The sequence below is a fragment of the Psammomys obesus genome, unplaced genomic scaffold, assembly GCF_907164565.1.
Source record: "Psammomys obesus unplaced genomic scaffold, mPsaObe1.curated_primary_1811, whole genome shotgun sequence".
NCBI lineage: Eukaryota > Metazoa > Chordata > Mammalia > Rodentia > Muridae > Psammomys > Psammomys obesus.
In genome coordinates this window covers 34,582,903-34,598,017 of record NW_026585644.1, presented here as the reverse complement: position 1 = coordinate 34,598,017, position 15,115 = coordinate 34,582,903, and the positions used below count along the sequence as shown (strand labels likewise).

Sequence of the window (15,115 nt, the reverse complement as noted above, 5' to 3'; positions counted from 1 at the left end):
ATTATAAAAAAAAACAAAAAACCCTAAGAACTTAATTTAAATTTGTTGGTAAAAGAAAATAAAAACACCAACAGGAATAGTAACATATTTTTGCTTGTCATTATTATTAGATATTTCGGATAAAATGTCTTTTTTTTCTGTATACATACAGCTTCCTGGGCTTTCATTAAAATATAGTTATTCCTAATAAGGAAATTACCTAAGTTGAGAAATTTTTTAAGAAAAATAAAACCACCATTAAATATGAGAGAAAGGTATAAATGGTTTTTTAAAGATTTTCTTTCTTTCTTTCTTTTTTTTTTTTTGGCTTTTCAAGACAGGGTTTCTTTTCTCTGTGTAGCCTTACTGGCTGTCCCGAATTCACTTTGTAGACCAAGCTGGCCTCGAATGCACAGGTGTGCGCCACTGGAAAAAAATATTTTTAAGAAAGGATTTTTAGATGTAAAATATAAAATACAGATTTTTTTTGTTTCCTGAAAAGAAAGAATTGTCCTAAAATAGAAAAGGGAAGGAAACGTCCAAACCAGAAAGTTTGTTGCAAAAGGTCTTCCAGGTCATGAGGTTTGTACAAGATAAAGCTTAAATGATAATATGTATAAATGTTTGCTATAATTAAAGACTATTAACTTCCATAGGTGAAAATTAAATGATGCTCTGATGTAAGAGCATCTCACTTTTTGGAACAATAAGGTGTTAAATTTAAAAAGAAAACAAAGAAGATCCAAAACAAGCTTAGGCCAGATGGGACAATGCACCTTTAATCCCATGGCTCCCAGCACTCAGGGGGCAGATGCAGGCAGGTCTCTGAGTTCCAGCCAGTCAGGGATTCAGTGGGACCTTGCCTTAAGAAGAAAAAAGGCTGAGAGAACAAAGACATTATGCTTCATCCCTTACTGAATGAGGGACCTGAAACTTTAGATTTCCTCCAAATGCTTCCACCGCAATGGTAACTGCTTCGCCGGTAAGTCTGTGTTTCCCCACTAAGTCAGAAAGCCAGCCTCAGGAGTAGGGTAGTTGCTATGAGAAAGAATCAATCCTGCTTATTAGCCACGCCATTGTGTAAAACTCCTTTGTTTTAGAAGGCCGTTGCTTCCTTCCTGCCTGTCCTTTGCAGACCTCATACTGGGGTGTTCCTGATAAACTGCATGGCAACTGTAGAACCGATCTAATGATCAAATATTAACTATTTGGCCCATGTATTTGGTAGAGGAATTTTAATTTAGAACATGGCTATTCTGGAAAGAGATCACATCCGAAGGCCTAAGATAACATTCCAGGTTTGTGTGATCGGGCTGGAATACAAACAGACTTTTAATCCAGGAGACAGAGGCAAGCAGATCTGAGTTCAAGGCCAGCCTGTTATAAAGCAAGTTTCAGGTAAAGAAAAGCTTGGATGGTACATGCCTTTAATCTCAAACAATAAAGGTATGAAAGTCTGTTTGAAAGTGATGTCTAATTGAGTGACAGAAAAAGTGACAAATCAGGGAAGATTTGACAAAATAGATTTGACAGGGAAGATAGAGGAAAGGGAAGCTTCTTAAGGGGCAGTTTTACCAGGACAGTTACAGAGAGAGGCTAAATGAGAGAGAACAAGCTACACACAGGTGAAGACCTAATGAGCCAGAGAATGAAAGGGAGCCAGAAGATTAGAAAAGACTGTTGGAGATACTTTGAGGGCAAGCAGAGCAATTCAGAGGGTGAGAGAGAAGCCAGATTGAATAAGTCAGCGGGCAGAGGAGCTTGAGCCAGAACAGCTGAGTTGAACCCGCCAGCACAGAATGCAGAAAGAACAAGAGATGATGGGCTTATTAACAGTAAGTCTCAGAGGCTAAAAACATTCTAGGCCTAGATTAGATCATATGGAAGCTTTCAGGACTATGCCTAGGTTAGCAGACAGAGGCAGTAAGCCTCCCAGACCACAATTGAACCAGGAAAACAAAAGTTCCTTTTACACTTTAATCATCTGCATTGATGGTTAAACAAATGACATTATAAAAAAAACCGTTTCAAGGGGCTGGAGTGATGGCTTAGCAGTTAAGAGCTTGGGCTGCTCTTCCAGAGGTCCTAAGTTCAATTCCCAGCAAGCACATGGTGGCTCACAATCTATAGTGAGATCGGGGGCCCTCTTCTGTCATGCAGGTGTACATGAAGATAGAGCATGCACATACATAAATAAAATCTTAAAAAAAAAAAAAAACTGTTTCAAAATTAACTAAAGCTTTTAGTTTCCTTTTGCAAAACAGTATTTCAATGGTCTCCTAATTTGGGATCAAACCATTTTAGAAATCAATTATTTCCTCATAAAGCAATTGCTAGGCATCCTATAAAATGGCCAAAGTAACATATAAGCATCCTTTCCACATTGAACTCACAGAAAACAAATAACTAAATAAATAGGAGCTAAACCCAAATCAAATCAAAGGTTTCCTATTAGACATGTCTAACCACCTCCTGTGCTACAGAAATTTAGAAAGTGGGCTGGACATGTTGGTGTACATTTTTAGTCCTAATACTCTCCTTAGGAGGTAGAGACAGGTGGATTTCTGAGTTGGAGGCCAGCCTGGTCTACAAAGTGAGTTCCAGGACAGCCAAGGCTACACAGAGAAATTCTGCAGATAGATAGATAGATAGATAGATAGATAGATAGATAGATAGATAGATAGATAGATAGATAAAACCTCATGAACTAGAAATGAAATCATATCCCGTCTGGCTGAAGAATAGTATGGTAGAGAGGTTTTAGAGGGTTAAAATGCCTGTTTCCCTCATCTACAACCTTACCATTTCTTCTTCTTGGTTTTTTAGATAGGGTCTGTCTGTATAGCCCTGGCTGTCTTGAAACTCACTATGTCTGTAGAACAGGCTGTCCTCCAACTCACAAAGATCTGTTTGCCTCTGCCTCCCAAGGGCTGGGATAAATGGCCTGCATTATGCCTGACTTAACTTTGCTTCTTTAGGTCATTCTCTGTTCTTATTTTAATTGTAGATCTAGTATTCCTATCATATCTGCATAAACATCAGATGGAGAGGATAAAAAAAAAAAAAGAGAGAAGAGTAAGACCCAGGCAATGATGGCTAACAATACTAATATGTCCCAGGCTTTTTAGTAATTGTTTTTACAATTATTTCTCTCTCCAAAGAGTGCCTCCTGCCTGCTCAGATTCATCTTTATCAGGTCTCTAGAACAGGTCTGATAGCACCATGAAACAGATATAAAGCAACATTTGGAATGGCCAGTTGGCTCAGTTGGTTAGATCATGGTGCTAAAAAAGTATTTAGCCTACGCATGAACAAAATGTAATGGTTAGCCAACAGAAGTGTTATTGGAAGTTCCCAGGAAAAAAGCTATACCCACATTGAACATTCTCCCAGGCTGAGTGACTGCCTTATTAGAACTCTGCGACTGTGAAAAGTTAGGATGCTGCAAAATCAGAGACAAATTATCATAGGCTATTTTGGTCACTTTAACAGACACTGATTGTCACCTCTGCGTCTGACCCTCTATCCTCTGACAAACCAATGTTTGGAATATATTGTTGGTAGACCACCAGCTTCTACCAGCCCAGAAGTGAAGAACGTTATTGGATAGTGTCTGAGACTTAGAGTGGAGCTTCCCCACTTTACTGTAACCCACACCTGCAGTCTCCACCAGTGTATTTCGTCTATGCACTGAGCTATGACCTCCTTTTGTTTTGTACTAATAAAAGCTCAAACAGCCACTTCCATGTCCCTGGGGGCAACCTGAACCCATGTTCCTTAGCCATGGACCCTTACATTTGACTAAGAATAAACTATCTATTATTCCCCTTGAGATGAAAGATGTTTTGCATCAGCAGTTCTGGCATCCAACACCGAATCAAAAGACAATCCAGTTTCACTGGGGGAGTCACCCAGAGTGCAGAGGAACTAGCACAAGACCTTAGTTATATTGGAAGCTATGACTTTAAATCAACATTGGGGAAATCATCATCACCTTCTCATTTTATAATAGGGTCATGTCTCTTATTTTACATATATATACAAACACTTATATACAAAAACCAACATTCAGAGAATCCAATGGGCAGGCAATTTTAGGAAGTCAGGAATACAGAAGAAAAGCCAGTCACCAGATTTTACAAACGGTCATCTGAACTTCGCTGGCCATGGTGTAATACGTCATCCCAGATATGCTGCAATCCACAGGTCTTCCTTTGGAACTCTGAACCAATCAATAACCATACTTGTCATTAAGATGGGTTCTGCCATCTCCACTTTGACCTACATCAAAACAAACAAAAAACAAAGAAATGTATTTAGTTTTCCAAGTCAAAATGAAAAAATATTCAGACATTAATGGTCAAAAGCAAAACAAATAATGCAGTTCCTTTTACAACAGAAAATTTACTTAAAAACCTTTTCTTGGTTTTTCAAGACAGGATTTCTGTAATGGAAGTTTTTTTTTTTTCTTTAAAAACTCAGCTATGCTATATAAATGTTTTTGTTTTAATTCCAAGTGTAGGATTTTAGTTTGGGCATTAGCTTTGATAAATGCCTCCTGTAGGGCATGGTCTTTGCCAGCTGGTAACAGCCTGCCTCATGCAGCACAGAGAGGGGTGTGGTCTAACACTCTGAGGGATATAAATATGAGAGCCCAAAAAGAGAAGGCGTGGCTTCATCTACTAACCCTGTCCAAATGTCTCTTACTCTTCACTACCAGAGCATTTACAGGTAAATATCAGAGGTCATTACATCTATGAACATGTCTAAAATATAAGGACATTTTCCAAAAAACATCATTCAATGTCATTCAGACCTTTAAAGAATTAACAATAATTTCTATCAGCAAATATTCAGTTAGCATTCAAATGTGTGTGAATGTCTCATTACTTTACAAAAATTATTTTTACATATTTATATGTAATATAAATATTTGAGGTTAGCTCAGGCTAACCTCAAACTTGCTAAGTAGTAAAAAAAAAAAAAATGACCTTGAATTTCTGATCATCCTGCTTCTATGCTTGAACGCTGAGATTAAAGGCCTATGCCACCACACCTGGCTTATGCAGTGCTAGGGATTAAGCCCAGGGCTCCATGAATGCTGGGCAAGCACTTTACCAACTGAGTTTATACATTAGACCATTATAATTTTCTAAAAGTTGTTTAAGTAAGGATCTACATTGGATTTACCAATACCACCCAGTAACTGTGTCTCTTTACACCCTTTAATTCCATCAAAAGAGAGATCTGCTAAACACTTTCATTGCTTTTAAAAATATATAATCTACTTAATATAAATAGGGGCCAGAGAGATGACTCAGAGGTTAAGAGCACTTGCTGCTTTTGCAGAAGACTCGAGTACAGTCCCCAACACCAAAATGGCAGCTCACAACCACACATAACTCCAGCTTGAGGGGATCTAACACCCTCTTCTGGCTTCCACAGGAAACAGGCATACATGCTGTACACATACTTACATGTAGGCACGTACATACACATATACATACATCCTAAATGGAAGCAAAAATAAAAACTGTACCTTCAGGTGGGACCCATACACAGTAGTCTGGGTCATCCTCAGGGTATTTGGAAGAAAGTATAGGTGGAAGCTGCAAACAAGAAATAGACTATTTTACCCACGAGAGTTGTTTGCTGGGACGTGTGCTCATCTACCTAGGATTACAGGTTTGTCCCACCATGTGTGACTCTAAAGACTTCTAGCTGTAAAAATTATTATCTCTATGCCTGCCAGTAAACAAAACTAAGAGACAACAGTTCTCATGAATGATCCTGACATTAGTAACTAATTTGAGGGCACATTCTCTCTCGGATTTTCTATAAAGCCAGAAGTCAATGTCAAGCGTCTTCCTCAATTGCTCTCCATTTTTATCTTATTTTTGAAACACAGCCTCAGTATGAAACTTTAGTTGGCCTGGAACACGTAACATATACCAGGCTGGCTTCAAAGTCACGGAGGTCCACTTGCCTCTGCCTCCTAAGCTCTAGGATTAAAAACATGCACCACCATACCTGTTCCACTAATCAATCCTTCATTTGCTCATTTATTTATTTACTTACTTACTTATTTACTTATTTTTTGTTTTTTTTTGAGACAGAGTTTCTCTGTATAGCCCAGGCTGTCTTGGAACTTGCTCGGTAGACCAGGCTGGCCTCGAACTCAGATATCCAACTGCCTCTGCCTCCCGAGCGCTGAGATTAAAGGGGTGCAGCACCACACCTGGCTTTTTTTTAACTTTTTTTTTTTTTAAGATTTATTTATTTATTTGTATGTGAGTACTCTATCTGTATGCACAACCTGCACGCCAAGAGGGCACCAGATCCCAATATAGAAGATTGTGAGCCACCATGGGGTTGCTGGGAATTGAACTCAGAACCTCTGGAAGAGCAGACAGTGTTCTTAACCACTGAGCCATCTCTCCTGCTTTTTTTTTTAACTTTAAAAATTATATTTATTTGTGCTTTGAGTGTGCATGCCCTGGGACACATGTGGACATCAGAGATCAACTTGCCAGAGTCAATTCTCTCTGTTCACCATATGAGTTTCAGGAGCAAACTCAAGTTGTTAAAACACTTGGCAGCAAGTGTTTTACCCGCGAAGCCACCTACCATCCTTTTAGACAGGTGATTCTGAACTGAACCTGGAGTTCACTGATTTGGCGGGTTGGCCTGTCTGCCTCCTCAGCCCTGGGACTGGAGACATGCTGCATTTTTATGTGTGTGCCGAGAATCCGAACCTGGGTCCTCACAACTCCCCAGCAAGCACCTCACCAACTAAGCTGCCTCTGCAGCCCCTGTCTAAGACTCTTTAAAGTGGTGTTAATATCTGGTCGGCTGAGGCAGGAGGGGCGAGTATAAGGCACTCCTGCATGACAATGCAAGTCCCTGTGTCAAAAACAGTAACAAAAAAAGCACAAAAAGAAAGAAAAACAAAAGGAGTGGTAAGAAAAAGCTGGCATTTGCCTCTGACCTTGGCAGAGAGAGCGAGCAGGGCAAGTCTGATTCGTATCCTTTTAAGACTATTGACAAGGTTGGCCTTTGGCTGGACTGTGGCCTGGGGTTTGAGACATGGACCCTAACAGATATGGGTGGCTCACTGTGGCCCTACAGAGCACTCACTGTGGCCCTGCTTCCCTCCTGTGAGTATGGAAAGTGGACGCATGCCAGATAGGGACTGCCTTAAGTGATACACCCTAAATAACACCCTTGGTTCTGAGTCCATAAATGAGCTTCTCCAGTTAGCAACACTTGCCACAGCTAGTTACGAGCGAAATTAAGCACATCTCATGTCTCTAGTGGAAGAGGACTCTTTGAGCCTTGCATATGGCTGCATACATTTTTGCCCTGGCTGCCTTTCCTGTTGCTGACTGTGCCTGCTATCGTTGTGCTGTAAGGAATCCCAGCTGCCAGCACAACAGCACACTGAGCCCTGGGAGTCCTCTAGTGCTTTATTCCAGAATGATCCCGGGACCTGACATAATCCAACAATCCCATCTCCAGTAGCTTACACAGCCACACAAAGTTAAACACACATAGGACTACTTACTACAGCATTGGTCAAAGACCGAAATACCCCACCTGTCCCTCTCTAAGGACTGAGCTAAGTCAGAAGCTCTTAATATATCAACATGATTTCCACAGTGGATTAAACATTTAAGGTTACAATGGAAAACATCAATCATACTTTTGTATCACAAAGGAGGACGATAAGAACATGCTATTCAACTTCTTTGCATTAACATACAAGATATGAGAAAACATTAATAAATGAATAAAAGGTATCCTGTAGGGTAGATGAGCAGGGTAGATAAAGAATCTAAAAAATGAAAATTAAGGAGAGTCCAGATCTCCGCAAGGAGTTAATGCTGCTGAACCCCACAAAGCAGTCTCAAGAGTCAAAGGCCCTCAGTACTATCTGTTTTCACAAGAGTGAAGTACTTACTTTGCTTGGACCAGCAGCTTTCTTTTTCTTCAACTCATGTCTGACTTTTTTATATTCATTCTCTGGTACTACTTTAAGGAGGGGAAAAAGTAGAAATAGTTGTTATCAGAAAAGGTAAAAGCACTACAGAAAGACACTCCCCCTGAGATGGTGTGTGACTGAAGTCACAGAACTTCAGTAATTGGCATTTCTACAACTATAAGACGTACAATAAGGCTCAGAGAGCACTGGTAGACTCCTAACTACCTGTAACCCCAGCTGCAGGGAATCCAACGCCTCTGGATTCCATAGGCACTGGCACTCATGTGCACATATCCACATGCACACAGACACACTCACATAATAAAAATAAAACAGATTTTTAAAAAGTATATATATTAAGAATAAATAGTTAAGAGTGCTTGCTGCTCTTCCAAAGGACCAGAGTTTGGTTCCCAGCACATGTCAAGCAGCTAACAACCACCCATAATCTAACTCCAAGGGAATCCAATGTCATCTTCAGGTCTCTGCAGGCACCTGCATATACGTAGCACGCATATAGCATATAGCATGTCTGTAGCACACAGACACACACACACATAAATCTGAAACATACAAGTAGAATAATAGGCAAGCAAAATGGTACCAAACACAACCCTATTCCTAGCATTTGTGTGGCCATTTTCTTTTCTGCCTCCAATGGCAGTTGCTGCCTCTCCCTCATTATAATACCAAGTAGCATCTGTGTGCGGAGCAGCAATAGAGTCAGCTATACCACTTACCTGAAGGATCCTCAGCGCATGACATTATTTTGCCCATCTCTTGACAATCTTTACTCTGTTCCACTTGGCTGAGTTGAGATATGTTTTCTATAAAAAGCAATGCCAGGGCATATTGTTATTTAACAGTAGACTCCAAAACAGCAAAAACAAAAAGCGCAGCTACTTACTGCTATGGTCATTCAGTTAGACTACCAGAAGATTCAGTTTACCTTAAAGTCTTCAGTAAACGAGTCTCCAGAAGTCTAGCAGAACCACCAAAGCTATACTTTAAAAAACTCTGAAGTAAAAGTTCGTAGTGATTTTACAACAAAAAGCCTTAAAAATGTATATACCTACCTCTTAACTTACAAATTTAACTTCTGGAAATATATATTTTAAAAGATACCAGAATTAAGCATCAAGACTGATTATTTTTTTTTTTTTTTTTTTTTTTGTCTTTTTGATTTTTTTTCAAGACAGGGTTTCTCTGTGTAGACCTGGCTGTCCTGGAACTCTCTCTGAAGACCCACCTGCTTCTGCCTCCCTGAGAGCTGGGATTAAAGGTATTCACCACTGCCCGGCTTACTATTTACATTTTTACAGCAGCAGAAACTAATAGTGCCATGTTGATCAGTTAGCAGGTAAAGACACTTGCTGCCAAACCCTGATGGGCAACCTGAGTTCGCTCTCCAGGACCCCTGAGGAAAGTCATGCTCTGATATCCACAGGTACACATGGCACACACCTGTCCCCCCACCACACACAGTCAAGGTCATTTAACATTTTCCAAGCAAACCTAAAAAGGACTAAATATTTCACGTTTAAGAGGTAGAAAGTAATTAAATTGTGACATATACAAATACTGGACCACTACCACCCTTAGTAAAAGACAATCATAATATAAAAATAATATTTTTATTATTTCTTATCTGTGTCACAAAGCCAGGAAGACAGTTCAGCAGGTAAAGGCACTTGCTACCAACCTAATGATCTGAATTTGATCCCCCACAATCCATAATGGTGGAAGAGAACCAGTTCCCACAGCCCTCTGACCTTCACATGTATTCCATGGCACTCACAGACTCATACATATAGAAAAACAAATATAATTTTACAAATTAAAAAATATTTTTATGACATAGGAAAAAAGAGGGCTATATATTCTGACTATGATTCAGAGTCCATTTATATAGACTATTATTCAATTTTTAAAAAAATAAGAAGACAGAGGACCAATAGCCTAGAATAATCCCTCATCAACTATGAATTTACTAATTATTTTACCTTTAAGGTTTTATAACCAACTGTTAAAACCTGTGCTTGTGAATAAAGTTATTTCATTTATACTGACAATTCCTAGAAGACTATACACTACCTAACAAAAATCCCAGTACTGGACACGAGAAACTTTTATCCAAGTGGTTGGTCAGGGTCGTGCAGGTGACGCCCCAAACAATATAAGCTATGGCTATTGTCCTTCGCTGCCTCCCAGAGGTTGAAGCTAAGTCCCTATTGCTAAAGACACTGCACACTTCGGACACCAGACTAGGCGACCGGAGCTAGATCTATCAGGAGGCCTTGTCCCTGTAGCCTGGCTTCCACAGCGTCAGAAAGTACTATGTAAACTGACAAGGGAGGGAAGCCATTAGTAGTCCCATGAGCTGTGGCAAGTGTGAACCAAAACAATGACCAACATGGAAAGTTACAGCTAAAGGTGCAATAGTAGTACTCATATATTGGTGATAAACAACAGCCGTCTAACTGAACTTAAAGCTTGCTAAAAAGAAGGGGGGGAAAAAACCCCTGCTATTTTCACATGCACATATACTCTGATATCTGTAACAACAAACAACTGGTTTTGCTTTTTAACACTACCCATAATGAATACAGTAGTCCTACTAGACATAGACAGCACAGGGAAAAGAATATACTACCATGGCTTTTTGTCTCCTTAGAGCAAGAGGGATCTGTGGGAGCACTTGGATCCTGCACTGCTGCTTCCAGCTCTGTCCCTTGAGGGAGCCGAATGCTTCCATCCTCCATCTGCTCATCATGCTCCTCCTTTGCTTTCTCCTCTTCTTCCTCTTCTTCCTCCTCCTCTTCTACTTCAGGCTCATCCTTCATTTTCATTAAAGCTGGAGGGAGTTCTGGTCGCTTGGGTGGCAACTTCTACAAGGGAAATAAAACCATGAACAAGCAGTTCTGCAAAATGGTGAAAAGAGCCAGACCGTTTCTAGGAGGTTAAGCTACATGTGTACAATGCAGCCTCTTCAGGTTAATAAAGCCACAGAAGTCAGCGAGAAGCATGGCCGCCACAGGAAATTTTGTTCTGTTATGAATCTCAGCAACTGTTTCCAGCAATGTCTAGCACCAAAGATTTACTAGGGAATATATACAAGAACCTGAACTGGATCTGTAGCACCAAAAAAAAAAAAAAGGAAGAAGAAAAAGAAGAGGCTAAGATTATTGAACACAGCATTGGGTATACAGCTCAGCGGTGCTGTGCTTGCCTAGCAGATGCAAGGGTCTAGGTTCAATATTCAGTGCTACACACAGGATTACAAGATTATTAAATATAAAACACTTGAAGCAACTTACAGGGAAATAGAATACTATTCTAGAAGAGTAATAGCAGCAGTAATTCATCCTGTTACACCTGTTGCTATCAAAGGACTTTAATTTATTACAAAATCTTCAGGGAAGTAAATCAAATATACATTATAAAAAAAATTGCTAGGTGCAGTGGCCCACGCCTGTAATCCTAGCTCTCGGGGAGGCAAAGGCAGGCAGATCTCTCCGAGTTTGAGGTCAGCTTGGTCTACAAAGTGAGTCCAGGATAGCCAAGGCCACACAGAGAAGTCCTATCTCGAAAAAACAACAAAAATGAAACAAACAAACAAAGAAATAAAGAGAAGAACATCTGTACTGGCCTCTCACCAACCCTCTTTGGATATTTTGAGACAAGGTGCTGGCTGGCCTGAAACAGTATATAAACCAGGCTGACTTCAAACTTGGAGTGATCATTCTGCCTCTGCCTCCCAAGCACAGAGATTATAGCCCTGGGCCACCAGCTAGTTCCTTAAAGTTTTTTAAATATAGAATTAAGTTAAGTAATTCTTTTTTTTTTTTTTTTAGCCTTTTTTGATTGTTTGTTTTGGTTTTTCGAGACAGGATTTTTCTATATAGCCCCGGCTGTCCTGGAAATCCCTCTGTAAACCAGGCCTGCCTCTCTAAAGGCATGTGCCACCACCAGCATTTGAGAGACACAGGCAGGCAGATCTTTGTAAGTTCGAGGCCTGCCTGATCTACAGAGTGAGTTCCAGGACAGCCAGAGCTGTTAAAAAGAGGAACCCTGTCTCAATAAATCAAACAAAACCAAAGTCTTTAAGAAATTATTTTTCTTCTATTTAAACCTGGATACTTTCCTCTCCATAGCTTCATCTTAAGTCCCATAACTCTGATCTGTAACTGGGACTTAAGACCTCTGGCATCAAAGGACAAGTCCATCACAATTCAAGGTCTTTCAGTCTCAACTGTTTTGTTGTCTGAGAGAGTTTGGCTCTGTAGCTCAGGCTGGTCTTTGAGTCCCTGACTCAGCCTCAATATGAGAACTACAGAAACACAGCACTATACCTACTTTATTTATTTATTTACACCCCCCCCCCCAAAAAAAAAATCCCAACTCCTTAGATCTCTCAAACTGTAATCTCATTTGGATATAAGGTGTTTTAAGTGATGAAGTTAAAATGAAGCATTTAGGGGAGGGCACTAAGCCATAGTTAGTAAAATGGCTGAGAAGCACTGGGCCCTAAGCCAGCATGACTGACACTATTAGAAGGGAGAGGCAGTTACAAAAAAGAGCCACAGCCATCTGTAAAGCACAGAAGGTACCAGCTATACCAGCATCTCGATCTTGAACCTCTGGTATCTAGAACTGTGAGAAAATAAAAACTGCAAGGCATTATAAGCTGACTTGTTTGGACTGAAGTCACTATGCTGTCTAGTTTTATGTCAGCATGACACAAGCTGAGGTTATTGGGAAGGAGGGAGCCTCAGCTGAGAAAATGCGTAAGTCCTCAGATGGGGAAAGGGGGCTGAGTACAAAGTTCTGCCCCTAGCTGTGGAGCTATTGGCAAATGATGGCTGCTGGAACAGCAAGAGTCAGCTTTCCCTACGAGTACAGCCTCGGGTCAGTAGACACAACCAAGAACACCTGGACAGTACAAAATGGGTTCAATGGATTAAAAAAAGAAAAGAGGAGGTGCCGGGTGTGGTAGTGCACGCCTCTAATCAGAAGGCAGAGTTGACGGATCTCTGTGAGTTTGAGGCCAGCCTGGTCTACAAGCCAGGGCGATACAAAGGAACCTATCTTGAAAAACAAAACAGAACAAAAAAAGAAGAAAGAAAAAAAAGAAAAGAGGTCACAAAGTTGGGTGGGTAAGAAAGGGGGTCATGGAGAAGTTGCAGAAGGGGAGTGAGTGACATCAAAGCACAATGTACAAAATTCTCAAGGAACTACTTTTTTTTTAAATGAGGAAGAAAATAGTAGTAAAATAACAATGGGGGAAATCAACATAGGTACTTCATTCCTAAAGATAACATTCATTAGAAACTATTGAACTAGCTCCAGGACAATCAGAACTACAAAGTGAGAACATGTCTAAAAAATAGAGAAAAGAAACTAATAAACTAGTAAAAAACAAAAAATTACACACAAGTTCTTTTCAAGTTGACTGCATAAATCAATCAGTTCTTTTGTGTTTGTGTGCATGCCTATGTCATATATACAACTGAGGCCAGAAGGCACCCAATGTCCTCCTTTATCACTGAACCTGCAGCACAAGTGGCTGTCAGTCAGCAAGCCCCAGCAATCCTCCTGTCTTAGCACCTCTATGCTGAGGTTACACCTGCCCAGGGCCATGCTTCACTTCACATGGGTACTGCGATCTGAACTCTGGTCCTCATACTTGGGCAGCAAGTACTTAAACAGCTGAGCCATCTCTGCAGTCCAGTTCACCAATTCTGAGCAAGAGATGCTCATGCCAACCCAACTTGTCCTTTCCCACATAACTAGGAAATAAGGCAGAAAATCTAGTTCAGGAACAGCTAAAGGACTAACAGTTCAACACAGTCACTCTAACTCACAACTTACCCCTACTGTTCCAGTTTTTAATTTGAATTTGCTTCCTCCTTTCATGGCACCAAAGAGAGGCAATGCAAGTTTTTTAGCTTTGTTTCCTGCATTTGTAGACTGAAGTTCAGTCCTAGGAAGAAGAACAATTATAAGCATGTATTCCAGTTAAGTCCAAGGTTTCTTCCATACCATTAAACTGGGCTGCCAAGCTGGCTCAGCAGGTAAAAGTACTTGGCAGTCAAGTTTGACAACCCTTCAAACCCCTAAGCCCATATAAGGGTGGAAGGACTGCACAAAGTTGTCCTCTGACCTCCACACATATGTACTAATCCTCAATCAGTAACACTCACAATAAAAAACAATGTTTTTAAATGATCATGAGGGCTGGAGAGATGGCTCAGAGGTTATGAGCACTAGTTGTTCTTCCAAAGGTTGAATTCAATTCCTAGCAACCATATGGTGGTGCATAACCATCTATAATGAGATCCAGTGCCCTCTTCTGGCATGTAGGCACACATACAGGGAGAACACTGCATGAATGAATGAATGAGTGAATGAATGAATGAATGAATGAATGAATGAATGAATATATGAATGAATGGATCTTAAAAAAAATAATCATGAAATTGACAAGGACACTTCTGAGAAAACAGAAATGACCATAAGCTGAGTATATAGACAAAAAAACAAAGACGGCACAAGGCCTAAGGATTGTGAAACAGAGCTACTGAAGGCAAGATAAGGATGCTTCCTCAGTCCAGTAATTCCCAGCATGTCACAGGACTCTGAATTTAACAAGTGGTGATGACAGTGACTGGAGTCATTGGAGAAGAAAAGAAAAGCAAAACCCAAACTTCCCCACCCCAAAACAGGGTCTGACTGTGTAGCCCTGGCTCTCCTGGAACTCTCTCTGTAGACCAGGCTGGCCTCAATCTCACAGAGATCTGCCTGCCTCTGCCTCCTGAGTGCTAGAACTAAAGGTGTGTGGCAACACCACACAGCACTTAACCTACCTTAACATCTAGACAGTCTTACATAAGAGTTCAAGGTTTCATCCAAAGGGGTAAGAGGCATAACACACACTCACTGACAACCTAAAGCAGCAAGCAGCACTGTACAATTAAACTTTATGAAATGATGGAAGTTTTTAATGCTTATATTGTGTTACCTATTTGATTAAATGTCAACCACATTTGTCCACTGAGCTCTTGAAATGTGGCTATAGTATGCTGAAGAACTGAATTTTTAAAACTATACTTAATGTTTACTATTAAAGGGTGTTATACTGGATAGTTCAGATCT

The 15,115-nt window shown here is 40.3% G+C and overlaps 1 protein-coding gene across 2 annotated transcripts in view; it reads right to left on the bottom strand.

Moving 5' to 3' along the window:
* Positions 1 to 85: 85 nt before the first annotated feature.
* The window catches only part of Slc4a1ap (solute carrier family 4 member 1 adaptor protein), a 31,017-nt gene continuing 15,987 nt past the window's right edge, over positions 86 to 15,115 (bottom strand). Inside the window, exons 9-14 of one of the 2 annotated variants that reach the window (XM_055627071.1) lie at positions 13,832 to 13,943; positions 10,614 to 10,848; positions 8,701 to 8,787; positions 7,940 to 8,010; positions 5,519 to 5,588; positions 86 to 4,260 (exon numbers count right to left, since the gene is read on the bottom strand). In XM_055627071.1, the coding sequence (XP_055483046.1) occupies positions 4,211 to 4,260; positions 5,519 to 5,588; positions 7,940 to 8,010; positions 8,701 to 8,787; positions 10,614 to 10,848; positions 13,832 to 13,943 (625 nt within the window). In that variant the 3' untranslated portion in view covers positions 86 to 4,210. The remainder of the gene's footprint in view (positions 4,261 to 5,518; positions 5,589 to 7,939; positions 8,011 to 8,700; positions 8,788 to 10,613; positions 10,849 to 13,831; positions 13,944 to 15,115) is intronic. The other variant, XM_055627079.1, reaches the window with a different exon arrangement.